Genomic DNA, 23,989 nt, shown 5'->3' with positions numbered 1-23,989 from the left:
TTCATAGTAGTGTATTGTTTATTAGCTTAAAAAATAAAATCACACAAGATGCAACGGATCACACACAAAAATACTAACCAGAGTCCATCTGCATCATAAACCATATCTAAAGATATCATGACAGAAGGTTTTTTTTTATTTTTCTTGTTACATCTCATTCACTCAGTGGGGCCTTACAGCCAACGGTCACAATGAATTTAACAACGATGGATGAAAATATCATCAATATGTCTGTTCACAGTCTTTTATATGTATTTTAATAAATATGACACTAAAGCGTAGATATTAGCATAATCCAATCTTCACAAATCTCATATCTTAGTTTGTTTGACCTCCTGCTCATTTTGTCTCTTTCTCTGTCTCTTCTGGCTCGAGCCCTTGCTCTGTCCTGATCTGGGCCTCAATCTCTGCTGGGTCTATGTAGGTGTAGAGATAAGCCATGATGGAGAAGATGATGCTCACAGCCACTAGCAGTGGTGCAAACAGCACATACTCTGCCCACTGTGTGAGAAAACACACAGAGTCATGAAAGGAATGTTTCACAGAAATGAAAATTATGTCATTTATTTTGTTCCCAGCCTGAATGGGAATGTTCCTACAGCCTGGCTGAATAAGTGTAGTGTGTGTGTTAGGACATGAGCTCATATGCAGCACCTGTTTGGGAAGCTTTCCTAGCTCTGCCACAATCAGCACAATGATGTTTCCCATGGCGTTGGTGCACAACCAGCTGCCCTGCAGCACTGACTTCATGTTCTTTGGAGCCTAAAGACATACAGACAATACAGCTGTTGAGAGGGAAGCATTCGGAGAGTATTGTTTGGAGAATTATCTTTGCAGCCTGCAAGATATCAAATGGCAAATTAAATATTCCAGCGAAGAACACACTATTAATAGCACATAATATTTGCTAGGACTAGGTTTGGTGACATTGTCAACAATATTAAATTTAAAAATTGTGTTCCATATGTGATTTTAATTAAACAAGTTATGGCTTTTGACTTTTGGCCCATCAGGATGATATACAGCTTTATTTTTATTTTTTGGTAAAATAAAAATTTGTCCCAAAAATAAATGGAAATTCACATCTTTTTTCTAAATGCATAATGGTTAATGATGTTTTAGTGAACTATTCAACCGTGCATATGTTGAATTTTTAAAAGTTCTCTCTGGTGATGTACGCCGGTCATCCAATCATCTCATAAACTCAAAGCTCACCCTTTTCTTACAATTTATTGGAAATGCATGTTAACATCTGCCTCCAGCCATTTTAAAATAATGATAATAAAAAAACTATAAAAACATTGACTGTTTGGTTTGAATCGTGTTTTGAATCATACATTTATTTAGGCATTTTAGTTTAGTTTAGCTATGTTTAAACCAAACTGTATTAACCAATCTGGTGAAGTGTACTGTTGTTGTACCTGTGAGTATGAGAACTGCAGGCCAGTGACTGAGAACATGACCTCTCCTGTAGTAATGAGGAAGTACTGAGGAATCTGCAGAGCCATGTGGACCGAGTTGGGCTTCATGTCCTCAACTTCTATTATAGACTCACACTGCACACACACAACAACACACATGCACATATAAACCAGAAGACATAATATCAGGACTGTATAAAAACTCCTTCTAAAAGTACACACATCAGAGGAGAACACAGTGCTGGGGATGAGGAAGGTGTATGAGGCACCGAATCCAAACTTCCGGGAAAACTCACACCACTGTTCACCATGTCTGAGCACGAAATCCCGCCTTAGGAGAGAAACCAACACAACAGCAATCAGACACCATGACTCTAAGACACAAGGATTTATTCAAGTCAACCTGAAGTGGTATTCAAAACCCATTTTAATCCCATAATGTGGCATCTATTTTTTTAAACTGATAAGTAGGATGGCACTTTTATCCTTCAGGAACTAATTGGATTATGAAAAGTGGGCTAAAAATATGGCAGCATTTAGGTTGCTGCATGCACCAACCAAGCAACTGCTATTGAGATGAATGAGAATGCTAACAGTTCCTTTTTAATAACTGGTTTCACTTAGAAATAATTTTAGTTTTGGATGTCACTGGGCATATTATGTGGCAACTAGACCATGTATTTTAACATGGCGAGAACACTGTATTAACCAATCAGAAACCGGGACCAAGACTATCAATTTGATTACTAAACAACTTTAGAAAATAATGTGTTGATTATGCAAACAGTGCAAATTCCTCTAATTACAATGTATACAAGCAGCTTTTTTAGCAGTTAAACCAATTTTAAAGTCCTACCTAATGACATTCTTTCCTTCCCTTTCTTTGGACTTGACGTCTTCTTCCTGGAGGAAAAAGAAAGGTCAGTGTCAGTTTCACTGTTAATTTTTTCAGTTATATTTTACTGTAATGTCTTTACCAGGCCATGAACCTGTTTGTTCATTAAAGGGGTCATGAACTGAGAAACCAAAATTCCTTTGATCTTTTGACATATAAGAGGTCATTGTATTATAAGAATATCCTGTAAGTTTCAGAACTTTCTTTTTAGTTTGAGAACAGTTTATATTGAAAGGATATTGCTTATATTGAAGCTTATATTTGGCAGTCTGCCAAAACGACAGCTTGTGAAATGTTCCACTTTATGATGTAATAGCAGAGGTGGAAAGAGTACGAAAATATTTTACTTAAGTAAAAGTACTATTACCTTAATGAAATTTTACTTAAGTTTAAGTAAAAGTACCAGTAAAAGTAGCTCATTTAAAATTTACTCAGAGTAAAAATTACTTTGTTACTTTTTAACAGTGGGAGGGATGCAAAAATGGGATAGGCCAAGGGTGTCAAACTCAGTTCCTGGAGGGCAACAGCCCTACGCAGTATATAACCCTAATTAAACACTGGATCAGCTGTCTTTAATTAGGGTTATATCTATAGTAATCTAATCATTTAGGCTTATTTGAAAACTACATGGTATGTGTGTTGGAGCAGGGTTGGAACTAAACGCGGCAGGGCTGCGGCCCTCCAGGAACTGAGTTTGACACCCCTGGGATAGGCCTATGAATCTCAAACTAGTTGTTTTTAATTAAAGGAATCAGTTATTTAGAATAATAAGACATTTGGGCTGTTACCAGGCAAATGAAATCAATATCAACAAAATTCATCTTTGCAATGCAGAGGAAACACAGAAGCTTCATCTGAAGTGGCATTTAGATGTATTTAAACACTGTTTAATGCAGGACATGAATACATTTAACCTGCAGTTACAAATGCAGAAATAATGTTTTGATATATAAGACATAAAATGTTGAACACTCATTTAAAATTATATATATATGAAAAAAAAAAAAATCAAAATATAGTAGTCTAATCTAGACTTCACTGCACTCTGTAGGAGTGTTTTTGGTTTTTGGCAAAATACTGATAATGTCAAATTGTACATCGTTAAAACAACAATTACGATATTATCGCAGGCGATATATATAGCACACCCTGCACCACTGTCTTTTTGGCTAATTTGCTAAACTGCCAAAGCTTCATTTTAACCACCAATGCAATGATGCAAGTATTTAACTTACCTCTTCATGCTTGCGAAGGGGTGATGTCGAGATGTTATAAGCTGCTAGTTTGGTCTCCCTAGACAAACACAGTTTAGACTGAATAATAGAGCATAAACATGGCCAGGGGTTCACTTAATTTCCTTCGAGTTCAACTTCAGCCGAATAGGACGGGGTTTGTTTTTTCAGCTGGGTCTGGTCTGCATCGTTAACATCATTAACTGCATCTTTCTTGTGATTTTAGCGCCAGTTTGTTCTCCTGCCCATTATTTACTGCAGTAGTTTCCAGGGAGCAATTTTATATATTTTTTTTACCCAATAATTAATGCGTTTTAAAATGTAGCGAAGTACAATACTTCAAAGAAAATGTAATTAAGTAAAATTACAGATTTTAAAAATTACTTTTAAAAAGTAGAAGTACACAAAAAAGCTACTCAATTACAGTAACGCGAGTAAATGTATTTCGTTACTTTCCACCTCTGTGTAATAGTGTGGCCAAACCACTGCAGAAGAAGATCAACACCAGCTTCTACATCACTGCCTGTTTAGCCCCGCCCACCAATTGACACATGTAGTGTTTACGAGAGAGGCGAATACGTAGGTCTATGCAGAAACCAAATGATAAAGATGCCGCGAAGACAACAGGATGCTGTGCAGTGCCAAGTTGTGGAAAAAATAGTATTTGCATTGCCTTCCTTCTGATGCCAACGTTAGGAAAGAGAAAGAACTTGGTTCTTTGTTCACTTCATTTTACCGTGGAGGCACAAATCGACACAGGATTTTCAGAAAGAGTGAAACTGAAAGATGATGCTGTGCTGAATGTATTGGATCCAACAGTAATGTCGTAACACACAAGTGTGAGTAACTGATGTTATTACGTGGTCACTATTGCTTTGTCTGTTAAACAGATCGTTTGATATGAGTATTTATGCGTTTTAAACCTAAATCACAGCAGCGTCCATCTGTGAAGGATGTAGGCTGTCAAAGATACACAACTATTAGCCAATCATAGCAGTGGGCGTTTACTTCCAAATCTACAATCCACCGCACCTATTCAAACAGAACGTTCTGATGAGGGGGGTTAAAACCGGACAGAAAATAGTCTACTACTTCTAAATTACTTCTAAATTCTAAATCTAAAAGTTTTTTGATGTAAAAATTTTGATAACATTATAAGTGGACCACAGAGAACAGTACAAAATATAAAAAACAAAGGCAGTTCATGACCCCTTTAAAAGTGTACTTATGGGCAGATCCCACAGACGCAGACTGCCAGAGGTTCTGGGGTGGGCTCTTTTGACTTGGCCAATAAAAGCACCAATATACTTCAAGTTAAATCAGAGATCAAACACGTGACATTTCAAACTAAATTTGGTCAAAACAAAGCTGTTTTGAAACAGCCTGCCAGTGAAAAATTGTATGTAAAACTTTGCGCTGGCTATTAAACGCCTTTGAGCTGGCATTGATTCATTTTGATTATGTAATAGATGAGTGTGCTCTGGGGCTCCGTCTTCTTTGACACTGAAATCATTCCAGGTCTATTTGTTCACTCAGTCCATCAAGGTCAGGTGTGAGAAAATACATTAAACACACTGGACTGCCAAATTGCAGAGCTTGTGCAAACATCTCCACATCTCTATGATCAGACGCTTTCTTAACTCCTCTTTTCTCACTGCGGCCATTTTTTGTGTGTATTTGTTATTAATCAGTGCTCAAACTAGACTTTGAGCATGCAAAATTTCTTCAATCATGATATGATGTCACACTCTGATGCCTCTTTTAAAAAAACATAAATTCAACATCTAACAAATAATAATAAATCCAAAATGTAAAAAATATGCATTCTGAATAGATCTTCTCCACTTTCCTCAAATTCTGCAAACATGCAGCTTTAAAGTTTCTGTTTTTTTAAGCTAAAATCTTATTCTAGTAACATGTCTTCCTGTGATTACAAATTTGTGGGTCAAAATTCACCAAACATTGGAACACAGTGAAATGTGAAATATAAGTTTGCTTTTCTGGTCTCCAGTGCCGCCTTTTGCATGAGCAACCACAATTTTTCTGGAGTTAATAAATTAGTTTTTGACCATGTTTGCTTAGTGGACACTCACCAGATACATGATGGTTGGGTCAGAGGGGATGATCAGGGTCTGGCTGAGAAGATGCCGTAAGCCAATGGAGAGATTAGGAAGTGTCGTACCTGATGTTCCTGAAATTGATGGCCACCAAAGGCAGCCACACACGGTTTAATACCCCCAGTGCCCAGAGCAATCAGGATCAAACCCAGCATGGACAGAGCGCTGAAAGAGAAACACACATTATAGATTCAGTTCTATCAAGCCTGTTTGATGTAGTTCTAATAAACTGTACAAAAACATTTTCAGCAACAACTCCCAAAATAGATTTTCACAGCATTTTATTGATAAGGAAGGAAGATTAGTCTTTGCGGAGTAGATCTGCTATGCTTCTGCTGCTGGCATGAGCGAATCTTTTTACTGAAACACGCTCAGATTTATAGAACACATGCTGCTGCTGCACGGCAAAGTAGGAAGAACTGTAACAGATCTAGACAGGTGGTGATAGGGAGGAGGAGGGAGAAAGAAAACTCTAATGGTGCACAGTACTGACATGGATTAGGCAATAAAAAAGTTGCATAGATAGTGTTTCCACTCTGCTTCTCAGAAGAGTTTCATCACTGAACTGTGCGTGTATTTACTTTAACATGAATAAAAAAAAAGTTTTTGTAGATCTACCCACCGTGAGATGGGATGTTGTAGCATTAGAGTATGAAAACAGCTCTTTTCACACACATTTATCCACACCAATTCAATTACAGTGCTGTTGGTGCTGGTTGGTTTGGTTCATGTTAAATTCTGTTATTAATTCTGTTCTCTGGGTGAGGAACAGAGGTGTATGGTGTGTGGATTGACTCACATGTGGAAGGTGAAGTTATCCGGTGTGCCGTCTCTGTTTGCATCTGTGATATCATGAATTGTGCTGACGGCCATGGTGACCTGGCCGATGGCGTACACTATGGACAGGTATATGATTGTTCTGAAAACACACAAACATGATCAACATCACAGCCATGACAGCACACGCTCACAGATCAAAGACAGGCTGCAGAAACTACTTTCACTCTCAAAGTGTTGGATGGATTGTGATCTGTGGGGAATTGCACCTTAAAGCTGTACAAAAAAAAACCTACTTGAACTTCCCAAGTCAGGAATCAGCAATGATGGCACCCAAGATGGGCGTCAAGTAGCACAGTGCCACAAAAGCGTGATAGATGGAGGTCGCAAGGTCATCATCCCAAAGCAGAAAATACCGGAAATACAGCACCAACACAGCTAAACAAAGAGAGAGTGTGATTTTATTTATGAGTCTATTTTTTCAAATGAGTATGCATTTGAAAAATGCTATTTACATTTCTCCACGTAGCCTGAAACTACTAATTGACCCCATATCTTCTGAGTACAATATCCAAAGGTCCACAAAACCTGGGACAAATGGACACCATGGCGGTTTCTGTCCTGTAGGAGTCACTGCACAACTGTGTTATCAAAAACACTGATCTGCTCTTTCATATTGTTGCATGTACTTGGATTCAGATGATTGACACTCGTTGCTACAACATTTCACCATGTGCTACTTATATTCAGACAATATTCTACGTCTTTTCATAGTGTAGCAGTCAATGCCTTTTCTTTATTGAAAGACAAATGCATGCACACACACTTACCTCGCATGCCATAGTAGGAAAATCTTTCACAGAATTCATTGACCACAATAAAGAAAATGCTGATTGGACATCCACAACACTCAGCCGTCTGTACCAGCATACATAAACACTACATGAGATGCAAACATTTGGAAGCACACTGTCATATTCCATAACACACTGACGATTTTACTTCATGTCAAAACACACGTGTTTATATATATATATATATATATATATATATATATGTGTGTACATATATACATAGTCTGTAGTATATAGAATATCTAGTTCATTCTATAGAACCTTTTTCTTAGTCTCGTCCATCTTTTCGTCTGTGGGATTTATCACCTTTTAGATCACATGCAACATCACACAAATAGTAATGATAATTTCTGTGGATGTAAACAGTTTTACGCATTCAAGGCCCTCACCTGGCATACTAGCAGCAGGAGTGTGTGTATGTGTGTGTGACCTGCTGGATACCTGTGTGAGAAAAGACCTGGCCAGGACAGGACTTCTGAGTAAGGACACCTAGAACAGGTGTGCGTCTTATTTGCATGGACTGTGTCCTGTCTGCTTTATGGCATAAACAAGAGCAAGAGTGATAGATAATACTCAGGGGTCCATAGGGTAAAACATCTGCTCACATTCTGTTTCTACGCTGTTTGTAGTGGATTATAGAAGAAGTAACATTAAATCAATTCAAATATTTGGATAAAACAAAAAACAAAGCAAAACAAAAAACTAAAAGACAAAAAAAAGAAACAAAAGCAAAACAATGACGAAAAAGAGAAAAAATACATGACAAAAAAAAGACAAAGAAACAAAAAGGCATAACAAAACTAAAATAAGACAAAACAAGAAGCAAGACAAAACTAAAATTACACAAGACAATATAAAAAATAAGACATGACAAAAGATAGGACAAAACTAAAATAAGACAAGAAAAAAAATACACAAGACTAACCAAAATATAGGACGACAAAAAAAACAAAAACCTGAAGACAAGACAAACAAAAACCAAGTAAAAAAAATAAATAAAATAAAAATGCATAAAACCAAAAATTAAGAAAGACCAAAAAGACAAAACAAAAACTAAATACAAGACAAAAAACAACAAAATAATAATAATAATTAAAAACATTTTTTTAAATAAAACATGAATAAACAAAAAACAAGGCAAAACAACAAAAAAATATATAAACGTCTGTATCCGGCCCATGATGGTGGATCAGGACCTGGAGATGACCTCTACAGCTCTGAATGTCAGCGGAGGCCAGGACTAGATGAGCCCCAGAGACAGATCCCCAGTAAATATCTTGTCTCCTAGATGGCCATCAAGATACGACCACACTAACCAGATGAGTGCTCTGCACAAACTGCTGGTTCGTCTGGCCAGAGGAGAGCTGGCCTCCCGACTGAGCCTGGTTTCTCCCAAGGTTTTTTCTCCATTCTGTCACTGATCGAGTTTTGGTTCCTTGCCACTGTCGCCTCTAGCTTGCTTAGTTAGGGACACTTCATTTCCAGCGATATCATCGACTTGATTGCACAGATACTATTTAAACTGAACTGAGCTGGACAATGACATCACTGAATTCAATGATGAACTGCCTTTAACTGATAATTGAGTGTTTTCCATTGTCCTTTTGCATTATTGACACACTATTTTCCTATTTAATACTGTAAAGCTGCTTTGACAAGCTGTATTGTATAAAACAGGATGTGACCAAGCAAACAAAAAAGACGACAAACTGACGACCACAAACAAACAAAAACAAAACAATACACAAGATAGAAAAGTAAAAAAAAACAAACAGACAAAACAAGCAACAGAATCGAAAAGACAAAACACAACAACAACCAAAAGACAAAACAACATTCAAAAGACAAGATAAAACACAATATAATTATGGTAATTAATGATGGCTAAAAATCTGGCTATTTTTTTTTGTTGTAAAAAATAAACAACAACTGAAAGAGTGTTTTGAGAATTGTGAGAGATTTTATTCAAAGCATTAGGGACAATACCAGTTTAAATACAGCAGAGACTGTTAAATACAGATAAAAAAACAATATCACATTCAGCTGTCCCACAGTATAAAAATATTTGATAACAGATAGTATAATGTTGAACATTAGCATTTGTGTCTGCACCTCCAGTGTATCACATGCAGTGAAAGCGCTGACCTCAACACATGAATGCCACGCCCACTCAGTGTGTGTCTGCTGCACAAACACACTCATGGACAAATGCCTCACATATGACAGCTTTAAACCAGTCTAATGCTGATGGCGGTTTAAACTTGATGGCAACGTCAGGCGCCTCTCAGACAGCGAGCCAGCAGAGCAAGCAGACTTCAGTCCGTCATTCAAAAACTGAAAATCTGAGCTTGAGCAAGTAATACAAAATAAAACAATAAAGAATGACGCAGAAGATGCAGATATTTATAATATATAAAAGCCGTTGCAGTCTGAGTCATAGTTTGGATGTTAGCACACGTTAAATGCAGTGCTTGCATGGGGGGCGCAAGATTGAATCAGGCTTGCATCATTTTCGGACCCATTCTCCCCATCTTATCTGCTCTCTTTATTATGGCTATTAATAAATCTGGCAAAATGGCCAAAAATAAAATACAGTTTTTGATTAAGTCTCCACAGGAAACAGTAGGTGAAATCCCCTTGATGAGGCAGAAACATACAGATCATACAGAAACATCTTCATGACGTCTGGGAGAGGTGTAGTGCGGGTGGAGGTGTGAAATGAAAGGGGAAAGGTCATAAGGTCACTGCAGGGGTCAGGTTCACACCACTGAGGAGGAGTTTGGCAGGCCCTGGATAGTGGCGGCAGTGGGCGTCCCGCTGATGGCATTGAAGATGTGCAGTGAATCTGGAAGAGGACTGCGCATCCCATCATCCACTGGACTGATCTATGGAGACGGAGAAGGAAAAAGAGGAACAACAAGAATGATCAAAAATCATAATGCAGCACTGCAGTATGAAAGCCACATGGAATCTGAACAGTGCTTTGCATTTACAAAAACAAAACAAAAAACACAACAGCAAAAAAGACACAGAACTATTTTTTTTTTTTAAATAAATAAATAAAAAATATAAATAAAGATAGGACAAGACAAACACAAATTGAAACGGTTCTTCACATTTTCTTCAATGATTGTGGGGTCAAATCTACAGAAATTTGTGCTCTCATAGTGTTGCAGTTGACCTTTTGCTAAACTTTACTGACCAATCCTGCACAGTAACTGTGATCAGTCATATTATCTTACATGATTAATTTCTAAGGATGCATGTGCGGTTTGTTATTAACAATGAAAATACTCTCTATATCATTCGCTAAATTTTGAAGCAACAAAAACGCATCAGGTAACAGTAGCTATAATAGAATTACATCAAACAGACATCATTTTGGTTGCATTTTCATGGTTTCCCAATATGAAATGGGAGTTTTAATATAATTCAGAGTTTCCAAATGTATGTATATACTGTATGTTAGTAAGAAAGAAAATACATCATTTTAAATGGAGATGAGAGTTTCATAAGTAGCAGAAAGCATCATGTAAAATAGCATGTTGCAGTGAATGGCGTGTGTGAATCCTGTGGGTTTCTGTGGCTGCAGATTCCAGGTTAAGAATGTTTCAGTTATAAGAAATAATTTACCATTCAGTCTGACCATGAGAGCAAAAGAGGAAAAGAAAATGGAGAGATTAAAAAAGCACAAATAGATATTATACATAAGTATCTGAAAGCTTAAAGGGATAGTTCACCCAAAAATCAAAACTGTCATCATTTTCTCACTGTCAAGTTGTTCCAAACCTGAGCTTCTTTCTTCTGTTGAACACTAAGGAAGATATTTTGAAAAATTGGTAATTAAACAGTTGACAGCCATTGCCTTCCATGAATGAAAAAAAAAACAATACTATGGAAGTCAATGGCTACCGTCAGCTGTTTGGTTACCAACATTCTTCAAAATAGACAGACACTCATACAGATTTGCAACAACACAGGGGTGAGTAATTGATGACATGATTTTCATTTTTGGGTGAACTATGCCTTTTAGGTCAGTGTGTTTGTGTGTCTTACAGGCTCATGCATAATGGCGGACAGCTCTTTAGTGAGATCTCTGTAGTTGGCCTTCATCTCGTCATGATACTCCTGCTGATCTTCTTTAATCAGCCGCTCATTAATACCTAAACCAAGACCACACGCCTCCACAAACTGCCTGCAAAACACCACACAAATACACACAATTGCAGATTTCAATTGAAATACCAGTCAATGTGTGGGCACATATTGTTTTCAATGTATGAATTTCTTAACAAAATCATTTAGTGCAGGGCTGTAATCTAGACAAAGGTGGCTATTTTGAAAAAGCACAAAAATAAGATTTAAGATTCGATTTACTTAAAATAAAAAATGCAAAATTCAGGTAACATAATTCCTCATTATTATATATTGCATATAAAAAGTGCTTTTGTTTTTTTTTAAAACAAAAATTCAGCAAAAACAGTAGACAACATTGAGAAATATTGTTACAATTTAAAACAACTGTTTTCTTGTTCAATACATGTTAAAATATAATGAAAACCGCTGCTTATTTTTGTGGAAACTGTGACATTTCATCAGGATTTTGTGATAAATACAAAGTTCAGAAGAACAGCATTTATTTAAAATAGAAACCTTTAGCAACATTATGAATGTCTATACTGTCATTTTTTTATCAATTTAATGCATCATTGCTGAATAAAAATATGAATTTCTTAAAACAAAAAAACTGTATATAATGCATTATACAGGTATATATGCAATGTTGTTTAAAATAGTTTTAGATGGAGGAGTGCTCAGAGACATTACCGGAAAACTTCTTTCAGCTGTTTGACTTTGTTGTCTGGGTATTTCTTAGTGCTGGCATCATCCAGGAAAGCTCTGGCATAAGCAAGAGGCCCAGCATTTACCTGAAGAGAGAACGAAAGACAGGTTTACGGATGTCACATGACATTATAAAACTGAAGTGTTTGTATGTGTACCTGCACACTGATGCTGCCCTGTAGCTTGAGCTGCAGCTGGATCATGTCCACATCACTGCAGGAACACAGCTGTCTGATCTCCAGCACCTTCTTACTCATCTCATCAATCGCCACCTCAATGGGGTTCAAATCCACATGGTGCTGATACATCACCGCGATCCGCTTCTTCACATACGGGAAACAGTGAGTGGCTGAGAGACGAAGAGAAAGAATGGAAGATTTACATATGAAGTCTAACCAAGAATGAAGTTAGTAATATTATTATTAATTTGGACGGTCAAAACTAACACATTACATTTTGTTCATTAAATGTTTAAAATTAAATCTTATATCTTTCTCTTATATTTAAGCTGCTTTTTTGTCTAGACTCCAGCTTTACTCGCTTTGGACATTCACTCAAACGACTTCATGAGATTTGACATTAAATCCGAGACACAGAGGCTGTCTGGATCTGCTCTGTGAAGATAAGTGCTGTACTTTGTGATTGGGAGGATCAAATAACTGTCAAACAGTACAGATGGGGAAATAAGCTATCAGATTCAGCTGACACTCAGATTTCTATCATAGGACTCTCTGGAAGTGTCACTTATCTCATCTCCATGGCCAGTATGCAGTGTGTGAGTGTGTGTACTCACTGGTGAGTATAGTCCTGCGTTTGCATTGTTCCTCTATGCCGCCCTGTTTTTTGCCTGAAACGGTGAAAGGCATCTCAAAGACGAATCGACGGATGTTGTGGCTCCTCTCAAAGTCTGTTTTTCTGTCCAGCAGCTCCTTCTCCTCCAGGAACGGGGTGACATGAGTCACTTGGATGTAGGCGTATTTAGAGTCCAGATCCTTCGGATTAATCTGCACCGAACAGTAATGCAGCTTTAGCTTAAAGGCAGTTATAGTTGTACTGCTAGTTAAACTACACTGTTCAATGCTGGTTAAATATGTCTGGACTTCTACATCTTATGGCAAACACAAATATTGACATCTTAAATTTCTCAAATCTTCTAGAAAAACACACATATACATGCCATAATTATATAAAAAAAGAAAAAATCATACCAACTCCAAACGTTTGAAAGGTAATGCATGTATTTGTGTTATTTATATATGATTTATATATTATATACTGTATGTGATTTCAGGTTTACCCACCCCTAAACTTTACATAAAAAAAACAAACAGATCAGATCAGTCAATCTCTTCCTGTCGAAGTTGGTGTTTCTTGACCAGAATATGTTGCAATGTGAATCAGGTTTTGTTCTGATAATCAAAAGTCAGGTTATATAAAACCGTAACTGGACATTTCGTACCTTGCCAGAATCCTGGATCATTTTGACATTCTCAGCTCCAAACTTGTCTGAATACAGTTTAAGGAGTCTTTGAGAGATCTCAGACAGCGGGGTGAATTTGGGCTCCTTATATATGTATTCTTTACCGTCTTCATCCTCGAAGAACCCCTAAAACAACAATCAGAAGAATCCATTGAAACCAAATTAAGCTATTTGCCTACTAATTTTTGAACACAAAGTTAGTCACAGGACGCATCTATTTTCAACACTTATCTGCAAATACTGGGAAGTATAAAAACTGTAGAGTGTTGATGATAAATCCTAATTATTAAACAGGGATTATGATGACTTCCACAGCACAACACACACACAGAACTAATGTTGAGTTTACCTCGTTCATCTCAGAGTCACTACACTGGTACTGCTAGAGACACAAACCACCACAGTGACAGAAACAACTCATCAACGACTGCACAGTCAGAAACACACTTCACTTATTTAACTAAGCACCCATTTTAGTCGGAAATTCATTTTTCATCAGTTCTTGAGTTGTGCTGAATAGAGAAACAGGTTTAGAAAATGGTGCTATAATCGTCAAAGTTACAGGTGTACCAGGACATACTGTGTAAGTCTTATGTACTGGTAATCATTTCATGTAAAATAATATAGGCAGTTGGGTTAAAATACATTATGGAAGCTGACAGTTTTAAAAGGAATTTTCAAATAACTTTGTTTAGGGCTCTTAATGAAAAAAAAAATCAATCAGATAACACAATATGCCAGTTATTCATATTTCTGCCAATATGTGCTGCCAAAAGACATTCATATTGTGGCAGATAAGTATATACTGAATGTCATTACAAAACATGGCCTTACAAGTATGTTTTTTGTTTCCAAATCACTGAACGTAAGCCTATCACTGGCCAAAAATTTGTGACATACACTTCCCATGAAAAAGAAGTGTATTTCAGCATACAAAAATAATATACTTACATAACATTTTGGACTCTTAACCACATGTAATTGCAATTAAATGAAAATGTATTATAGTTTAAATTGATATTAAATGCAATTAGCTGAACTTTTTTTGACCCACTTAAGTTTGTAGGACTTAATTTCATAATTAATAACTGTAATGACAAGCATTTATAATACTTTAAATTTAATATTGAGCAACACACTACAGTTAAAATTATAATCAAGTACTTTACACGTGATTTAGTATTTGTCACGCATCAAAATAAGTGCACTTGAAGTCATGACAAAAGATTATTAAAACAATACTTTGAAGTAAAACATTGATATTGCAAAGTGCACTTTTAAAAAGTCTACTTAAAGTTAAGAATCATTCATGAAAGTGTCTCTCTAAGTACATTTCATTAATAGTATATTATCTGCGAGTTCAGTCTTTTACTTCATTTTTTCGCAAGGGTTATATATTCATATGCTGTACATTTTACCTTTAAACCTAAAAATCTCGATGCTGATCAAAAAAAGTTCATGGACATGTTATGTGTTACCATCCAAATGCAAAACACACATATCTGCACACACAAACAGATTTAAGAAAATCAGTGCAGCAGCAGCAGATGCAGGTAAGCACACCAAGAGCCAGCAATGCAACTAAACTTAAGTTTCTGTCAGTAGGGCAATACTGTTTTTTTTTTTTTATTTGACCAGATTGTAATATTTATACGTTGGAGGCTTCGGAATCCCATAAATAATTTTTTACACCCAAAGCTGAAGATAAAACATGAGCATAGAAATCCAGTAGTTCATGTTAGGCCACAGAAAGTTCAACTCAAACACACAAGACTTACCGCTGCCTTCAGACAATAAACCAGCAGAAACATGAATCATATGACAGATAAATAAAGACACAATAAAGAGTCATTACAAAGCTCGTCCTGATAAGGAAATGAGGAGAGAAACTGATGAGACTCACCTGACCGAAGAATGCTACTCTGAAATATGTTCCCAGCAAGCGCTTGCCCGTGTGCATGACCTCTGTGACCTTACTGTAGGCACGGTGCAGGGTGTCATAGAGGTGAGCCAGTCTCTGCCACAAACATCGACAACAGGGTTTACAAAACACATCAGCTCGGATTTAAAGGTGAGTTTCAATTTCTGTACTGATGTGTATTATTTTAGTAAAAGCTTGGATAAACTTAAGTAACACACCCTTAGACATTTAAAATACACTCCTTTGTGTGTTACTGCTGTACCTCAAAATCTCTGCGTTTCTCATAAATGGGAATGATGAGTTTGTAGATGTCAGAGATGAGCTCATAACGCTCTGCTTTCCATAAACCATCAGCACATTCTTCCAAAAGCTCCATGAGGACGTCCTATGACGCACAAGGAGAAACACATGCTTACATTTAAAACCTTACAATGCAGATTTGTCTCATATACAAACAAAGATATTTTTGCATACAGTGCAAAAGCATTTAGTCTGGCTTAGGCCTCACTGAATGCCTCCACATAACATAAATGCAAATATAATCTATGCTCAGATTGTGACTAAATTCACTTTTCTTCATTATTTTTGCTCAATAAATCCCATTTTCTTCAGGGCAGTGTAATTTTAGTATCATTTAAGTACTATTTTTTTATTAAACATTTTGTGTTTGTTTGTTTTTGTATTTATATTTATTATTAACTTTATTGTTAAAAGTTTCACTAATTTTATGTTTGTCATTTTTAAATTTCAGATTTAGTTTTAGTCATTTTAGTACATCAACTTAAACTAAACAAAAATGAGAAACGTTGCTTTGGAAACTAGCTGAAATAAAATATATATGAAATATTTTATTTCATTTCAGACGGTTAACATTTATTTTATTTACAGTTATGGAAATGTTTATTTATGGTTTTGGCTAACTATAATAAGCCTACTTCAGAGCGCCGAAGGCTGTTGATTAATCTTATTATTGTTTTATCTCTCAGTCAAATTGCAGAAATGATGGTTGAGTATCAGTCACAGCGGAGATAAGCTCACTGATGTACATTAGTTTATCGCTTCCCTCTTTTACTGTACTAATATTAAACTAAATCAACACTGACACTCTATAATGCTGCATCTTAACCTGTTATGATATGATAAAAATGCAAGTCATTTTGTTGATCAAACTATGATAGCCCTGCCTCAAGTGAAATCTTACTGGTCTAAAATCTTCCACTTCAAAATTAAATATTAAACATCAAATACATTCTTGGCCGTGATTATGTAATGCCACACAGTAGTTTTGCATTCAGACAATTCACATTGTACCTGGAGATTCAGATAAGGATATTCATTTATCACTGTTGTTGCTGCTGAACTTTGAATGTAAAATTCCGCCCTGCAAATGACGTTTTTATTTTTATTTCTCAAATTCGGTCTTGAACTTGCTTCTCCTGCATTCTACTTCTGATACCAGCTACTGTAAAAGGTGGCTTCTCATTGCTCCATCTGTTATACTGTGTGAATTTGTTTTTGCTCAGCATCATGACTTTGTTTCTCCTCTGATTTGAACGAATGGTTTGTTGGCTTTAAGACAGATATTCACCTCATTAAAGTGAACATCCTGCATCCCCACATCTTCCATCATGGACGCTTCTTCATCGATGTTTGGTGTGACCACTCTGAATGCAGTACAGCCCTGTTTAAATGTGCCTACACAAACACACAAACAACCATTACAATTCACACTGGGAGAGATAGAGTTTTCCTGAAGCAATGCCATTTAAAAAACAGACAACAGCCAGATGTGTGATAATGTCTGGTAGAAAAGGTGAAAGATAATTGTTTGGAGTGAGCTCTGTCTTTATGCCTTTTAATTCTTAAAAGTGCAGCAAAAGGTGAGTAACATACTGAGTGATAACTTATATCATCAGGGATTTCATCAGATATGGGGAAGAGAGAGATATGAGGAGGTGAGAAGGTAAGAAAAGAAACATGACTGATTGTGAAGCCTTCCTCCTACTAATTACCTGTTAATTACCTGAAAAAATTAGACATGTGTCCTTGGTAGTTAAGACTTAAACTAGCTCAAGCATTCTTACCAATTATAGACCAGACAGCAGGATTTTCAAAAATAAATATCATAATTCATTACAAATAAGACACTTAGCAATTTTATAATAGTGTACCCTTTTCGTATAAATAATGCATTTAATTAATATTCAAATTGTAGTGTTATGTAAATTAATGATTAAATACTGTACATAATATTTAGCACACTTTGCTTTTATTTCCCTCTAAAATACTGTAAAATGTTATAAAATAATCTTTAATCGGGATAACGTTTATGTAATCAAAAATACAGTAAAAACAGAAATTGTGTGTAAAATTTATTCCTGTGATCAAAGCTGAATTTTCAGCATCATTACTTACAAAATTCTCCAGTAGGTCACTGTTTTTCTCAAAATTGCTCCTTTCTCAACTCCACGACTAAAGTTGACAATCCCTAGACTATAATAGCATCATCACAAGTGTTTGTGTGTGTCTAACCTTTCCTCCTCAAGTACTCGGCCACCAGCGCTGCTACATGCACATAACACATGGCTGCCTGAAGAGAACCAAACAGAGAACATGAGCGTCACAGTGTGTTAAACATACATGAGGATGTGTGTGACTGTGTGTGATGTACCTCAGAGAGGTCTCCATTCTTCACATGGATACGGGCCATGCTATCCAGCCACGTCTTGCGGAGTTCAGGAGTGCTGGCGTAAGATTTGGCCAGACTGTACTGCAGGTCCACCAGCATCTCGGGGTCTCTCTCGTGCTCCTTCATCTGAGCCGTGGCCATCAGAACAGTGCGGATCTTCTTGGTCAAGTCTTTCACATCAGATGGGAATGCTGTGTTCTGTGGAAGAAGGAAGGGGATGAGTGACTGTGTGTGAATGTGTAAATGTCAGAATATGAGCCTGTGTAGAACTCTATTTCCCTCAGAACAAGCTACATCTACATCTATTGATTTTTTAGTGAATCTGTAATGCATAAAAATGTCTTTTTATGTTATTAGTGGGGTCCAAAAGTCTGAGACCACTACAGACAATGCTTATATTGTGTAATCTGCTAAAGTAAAATTTGTTTTGTGTGTGAATGTGTGTGTGTGTGTGTGTATTAAATCACACACACACACACACACACTGCAGTTCAATAAAAATAAAGTAAAATTAGGCTAAATTAGTTTGTTTTATTCGATTTTAAATATATGCCATTTTTAAAAACATTTTATTCATCAAAGAATCCTGAAAAAAAGTACTATTTTCCCAAAAATATTATGCAGCACAACTAATATTATCTATAATAAAAACTGCTTCTTGAGCAGCGTATCGGCATATTAGAATGATTTCTGAAATACCATGTGACACTGAAGACTGGAGTAACTGATGCTTTGCAAGACAGGAATAAATTACATTTGAACATATATTAAAACAGAAACCAATTCAATTGTAATAATATTTCTAATTATACTGTTTATTTTTTTATCAAATAAATGCAGAACTGATGCGCTTAAGAGGCTCTTTTCAAAAACATAAAAAAAAAATCCTAACTGTTGTAAAGGCTCCTTTAAGAGAGGGCTTTTATTCTGACGTCGTCTGAGCAGTAACGTTAGTTCAGCCGCTCCTGCCTGCTCAAGTTTACCTATGTCGAGTCGATCGCTGAAAGGACATTTCTACTTGTTGATTTGCGATATCCTGCCGCTGTTACATTGAGGTGTTAGTCATTGACCTACAAGTAAGCCTGTTTGCGTTATTTCTGTGTTCATTGAGATCGGTATTGAGTTATTTATAACTGCGTCACCCGCACATGTATAGACATGCCCGCAGTCATTGTTTCTGTTCATCTGGCTTAATGATGCCGCTCGAGATGATTATTTCTTCTTTTATTGATGTGTTTCTCACTGGTTTGCTTTCAATGATACTTTAGTGACGTGGTATTTATTATTTTGAGCGGTTTATACCAAACTAGCGATCACAGTTGATGTATCGTGATTATAGCCATACATGGAGGGATGTTTATCATGTTAGATGATCGCTTATGGCTTATTGTTTGTACTATTACCCATTATTCTCCCTTCTTGAATTGTATTTTTCACTGAGGAAAGTTACAGATGAGGATTTAGTATACTTGACTGCCTCTATATACCCATGGATGTTTATGATTGTGTATATGCTTAATTATTCTTATTCATGATTGTCTATTGTATTTCTTGTATTCCAGACTAATGCCTCTACTGCCTGTAACTCGATAATATCCTACCAATACAGCATCTAAACTCAACGCCTGTCTCCTCATCCTTATATAATATTGTGCTCTAACCGGCACCCAGGGGGTTCACTCATCCAATTGCAAATCAGATCCTGACCGTCAAAGTCTCTCCAATATTGTGGTCCTTCGAGCCGGATGAGTGTTCCTTTCGGATATGATGGAATCTGATGAGGAGATTGTTGGTGGAGCACGCCCTAAACGCTTCACTCATCCTCCAGCCTACTTAGAGCAGTATGAGGTGCAGTATCCTAGAGGGAGGCCTGTCTCAGCATCGGGTGTATCCCGCACCGTGGAGACGCCTGTCCCAGCCTGGTCCCTGTCCTTTCAGCCATGTGTTGCCCTCTCTGGTGGTGACCATGCCCGTCCTGATGGCTCGCAGGTCCCGTCCCCAACTTCAGCGGCTGATTCAATTGCTTCTGCCCATCACAGTGAGCTACAGCACCTACGTCAGGAGCGTGCAGCCTTCGAAGCCGATCTGAGAGAGTTGAGAGCAGTTCATGCAGAAGTACGAGAGTTGGTTCAAGCAGCGCAGTCCCTTAGGGCAGACCTTAGCCAAGCCAGAGGCCAACCTCTTTCGCCAGTGCAGCCCCCAGTATTGCCCAGTTCTCCAGTGAAGCCCTGTGTATCCACTCCTGGAGTTGATTGGGATCCTTTCCCTGATCTACCTCCGCCACCTTGGCCTAAGCCTGATGAAGCCTTAGCTAGACGGTTTGGTGCCCTCGAGTTGTCTGATGCAGCTACTTCCTATCGGCCTGTGATCTCAGAGTCTCAGCAGCAACCCGCAGTCCTCCCTGCCACTTGCTCGGGCCCTCCTCGGTCTAGTGTTCCTGATGTTGGTGAGTTCCCTCCACCTCCTACTCCTCAAGACCTCAGAGAGTTGCTCACTCCTAGTGCCAAACCAGGGTCTGCTCACCACCAGGCAGTGCCTGCCTCTCCTAGCGTCCCAGTATTTCTTTCTCAGTCAGAGCCTAGGGTGCGCCCTGTAGTCCCTTCCTTTGAGTCTGTGTATCGTGGCCCCCCTCCTACCATCCCTAAATTTACACATCCGGATCCGAGTGAGTTTGCTCGCCTACGTATAGCCCTGGAAAACCTGCTTCCCCCTGATGGCACTGAGCTGTTTAAGTACCAGGTCCTAGTAGACCACCTTAGGCTAGAGGAAGCTAAGATGATAGCTGATGCTAACTTGAATTCCCCTACCCCGTTTACCGATACTATGTCAGCACTTCATGAGAAGTACGGCCAGCCACATCAGTTAGCCTTGAGGAGGATAGCCAGTGTCCTTGACAGTCCGGACGTTAGACGAGGTGACATCCCAGCCTTCCAAAGATTTGCTCTCCAAGTCCAGTCTCTAGTTGGCTTATTGAGGACCTTAGGACACGATGGGGAGTCGGAGTTAAGTTGTGGCTCCCATGTCGCACGCCTTCTAAGTAAGCTTCCTCCAGAGCAGAGAGCGGAGTTCCGTCGCCACATGTTCCTTCAACCTGGTTCCACGCCTAACCTTGTTGATTTTTCTAATTGGCTTCGTTATGAGACCTGGTGTCATAATTATGATGCAGAGTTGATGTTCAGGAGCTCACATGCTGGCAAAAGATCTGTTGCTGTCCTGCATGGAGTTGGAGCCCCATCCTCATCCTTGTCCCGTAGGGGTTATGTTCAGCCAGATAAGACCACTAGAACGAAGCGACATTGTCCTTTCTGTGATGCATCTGAGCATTACCTGAGTCAGTGCACTGCCTTTGCCCAGCTTACCCCTGATCAGGTTAAGACCTGGATCCGTAGTCACAATCGATGTTGGCGTTGTGCCAGATCCCACCATGCTGCCCAATGTGACCTGAAGAAGCCCTGCAGTCTTTGCCGTGGCCTACATCTTCGTCCCCTTCACGATGTCAACATCAGTCCTTCCTCTACTGAGGAATCCGCTACAGGAGAGAAGAGTTGCTTTACAAGTTTCTCCTCTGATAGGTTCTTCTTGGATAAACCTTCCGTTAGCGGCCGTGTGATGCTTAAAGTAGTTCCAGTGCACCTGAGTTATGAGGATCGTACACTGGATACTTTCGCCCTTTTGGACGATGGGTCTGAGAGAACGATCCTGCTTTCCGCTGCCGTTGAAGCCCTGGGTATTCAGGGTGTTCCTGAAGACCTTCCGTTACGGACAGTCAGAGACGATGTTCAGGTTATTCGTGGTTGTTCCATTGCCTTCCAGATTTCTCCCGTCTATCGACCACAGATCAGTTATCAGATTAGTCACGCCTTTACTGCTGATCGCCTTAACCTGTCGCGCCAGTCTTATCCTGTGGAACAGTTGCGGCAAAAGTACAGACACTTGAGGGGCCTGCCTATTCGTACCCTTACTGAGGTCCAGCCTTTGCTCCTCATCGGTTCTGACCAACCCCACCTTATCACTCCTACTGAGCCTGTTCGATGGGGCGGCCCAGGTGCTCCAGTTGCTGTTCGGACCCGCCTAGGATGGACACTTCAGGGTCCTGTTCCTTCCGTAGTTTGTCCTTCCACCCCTCGCCAGTGCATGCTTACCTCTTTGGTTCCTGTCCAGGATGAGCTATTACACCACGTACAGAGATTGTGGCAGTTGGATACAGTTCCGTACCGGGAGAGTAAAGAAGTTACCCGTTCCAAGCAGGACCAAGAAGCCCTTCAGTTGCTTGGCCGCAAGACCCTTACCGTTGAGATTGGGGGTGTTAGTCGCCTTGCCACTCCCCTTCTTCGTCATAAAGACATGCCTTTGTTAAATGCTACGAGAGATTCAGTCTTGCCTAATCTCCGAAGCGTGGAGCGCCGACTGCGGAAGGATCCTGAGAAAGCCGAGACCTACCGAGCAGAGATGCGTAGACTCCTTGAGACTGGAGCTGTCTGTGTAGTACCTGATTCTTTGCCTGATAGCCCTGAGTGTTGGTACATTCCTCACCACATGGTTAGCCACAACGGAAAGTCCCGTCTTGTCTTCAATTGTTCCCATCAGTACAGAGGTCAGAGCCTTAACCAGTACCTATTGCCTGGACCTACCCTTGGAGCCTCGTTGTTAGGTGTCCTCCTTCGTTTCCGGGAGCATCCTGTAGCCGTGAGTGGAGATATAAAGGCGATGTTCCACCAGGTTCGCCTCCTACCTGAAGATCGTCCTCTACTCCGCTTCCTCTGGCGAGACCTGCAGATGGATGAGGCACCTCAGACCTTCGAATGGTTGGTCCTACCCTTTGGCACCACCTCCAGCCCTTGTTGTGCTACCTACGCACTCCAGTGCCACACTCGTCAGCACCCCTTAACAGATGAGGAGATTCGTTTCTCTGTGGAAAGATGTTTCTACGTGGACAATTGCCTCCAGAGCCTACCTACCGCTGAGGCAGCCCGGAGTCTGATCGATCGCCTACGCATTATCCTTTCTGGGGCTGGATTTGAGATAAGGCAGTGGGCCTGTAACGAACCTGCTGCACTAAGACACCTGCCTCCTGAGGCTCGAGCAACCAGTGTGGAGTTGTGGCTGACGCAGGAGAAGGCCGATGTTCCTGAGTCCACGTTAGGTTTGAGCTGGAATTGGCAGTCTGATACCTTGTCCTATAAGCACAGACCCGTGATCTATGAGACCCCTACCTTGCGGAACATTTACAGGGTCCTTGCTACCCAGTACGACCCTCTGGGACTGCTCCTTCCTTACACAACCCGCGCCAAAGTGATCATTAAACACCTCTGGAACAAACAAAGAGGGTGGGACGATCCTAACCTACCTCCTGACCTTCTCCATTCCTGGATGCAATGGGAAGAAGAACTTCACTGTCTTCCTAGTGTCTCCTTACCCCGGCCTTATGTTCCCTCGCCAGTAGAGATTGAAGGAGTTACTCGCGAGGTCCACATCTTCTCCGATGCCTCTGAGCAAGCCTACGGAGCCGTAGCTTATCTGCGTACAGTTGATCCGGCTGATCAGACCTACCTCTCCTTCCTCATTGCTCGGTCCCGCGTTACCCCTAAGAGAGTACATTCTATTCCTCGATTGGAGCTTTGTGGGAGCCTCGTCGCAGCCCAGCTTGCGAAGTTGCTGGCGGATGAGTTGACTCTGCCTATCCATTCTACTGTGCTGTGGACAGATTCTACTACGGTCCTTCAATGGCTGAAGTCTGAGTCCTGTCGTTACCGGGTCTTTG

General features: G+C 39.2%; 1 protein-coding gene and 1 pseudogene across 3 annotated transcripts in view; both read right to left on the bottom strand.

Moving 5' to 3' along the window:
* Positions 1-339: 339 nt before the first annotated feature.
* LOC306876318 (solute carrier family 15 member 1-like) lies at positions 340-7,578 on the bottom strand (annotated as a pseudogene). The gene is made up of 11 exons: positions 7,558-7,578; positions 7,273-7,360; positions 6,739-6,880; positions 6,465-6,584; positions 5,731-5,830; positions 3,552-3,629; positions 2,278-2,324; positions 1,644-1,752; positions 1,422-1,556; positions 655-762; positions 340-501 (listed from the first exon to the last, which is right to left on the bottom strand). The product of its transcript is annotated as a solute carrier family 15 member 1-like (transcript).
* A 1,653-nt stretch (positions 7,579-9,231) lies between these two features.
* Positions 9,232-23,989, bottom strand: part of LOC306876179 (dedicator of cytokinesis protein 9) — a 94,253-nt gene continuing 79,495 nt past the window's right edge. For both annotated transcript variants that reach the window (XM_079427169.1, XM_079427170.1), the window contains exons 43-53: positions 18,211-18,426; positions 18,072-18,129; positions 17,128-17,234; positions 15,802-15,924; positions 15,522-15,635; positions 13,598-13,744; positions 12,932-13,142; positions 12,297-12,487; positions 12,124-12,224; positions 11,353-11,491; positions 9,232-10,181 (exon numbers count right to left, since the gene is read on the bottom strand). In XM_079427169.1, the coding sequence (XP_079283295.1) occupies positions 10,056-10,181; positions 11,353-11,491; positions 12,124-12,224; positions 12,297-12,487; positions 12,932-13,142; positions 13,598-13,744; positions 15,522-15,635; positions 15,802-15,924; positions 17,128-17,234; positions 18,072-18,129; positions 18,211-18,426 (1,533 nt within the window). In that variant the 3' untranslated portion in view covers positions 9,232-10,055. The remainder of the gene's footprint in view (positions 10,182-11,352; positions 11,492-12,123; positions 12,225-12,296; positions 12,488-12,931; positions 13,143-13,597; positions 13,745-15,521; positions 15,636-15,801; positions 15,925-17,127; positions 17,235-18,071; positions 18,130-18,210; positions 18,427-23,989) is intronic.

The sequence above is a fragment of the Barbus barbus genome (assembly GCF_936440315.1).
Source record: "Barbus barbus genome assembly, chromosome: 10".
NCBI classification, from domain to species: Eukaryota; Metazoa; Chordata; class Actinopteri; order Cypriniformes; family Cyprinidae; genus Barbus; species Barbus barbus.
This window is presented reverse-complemented; position numbering and strand designations above follow the sequence as displayed.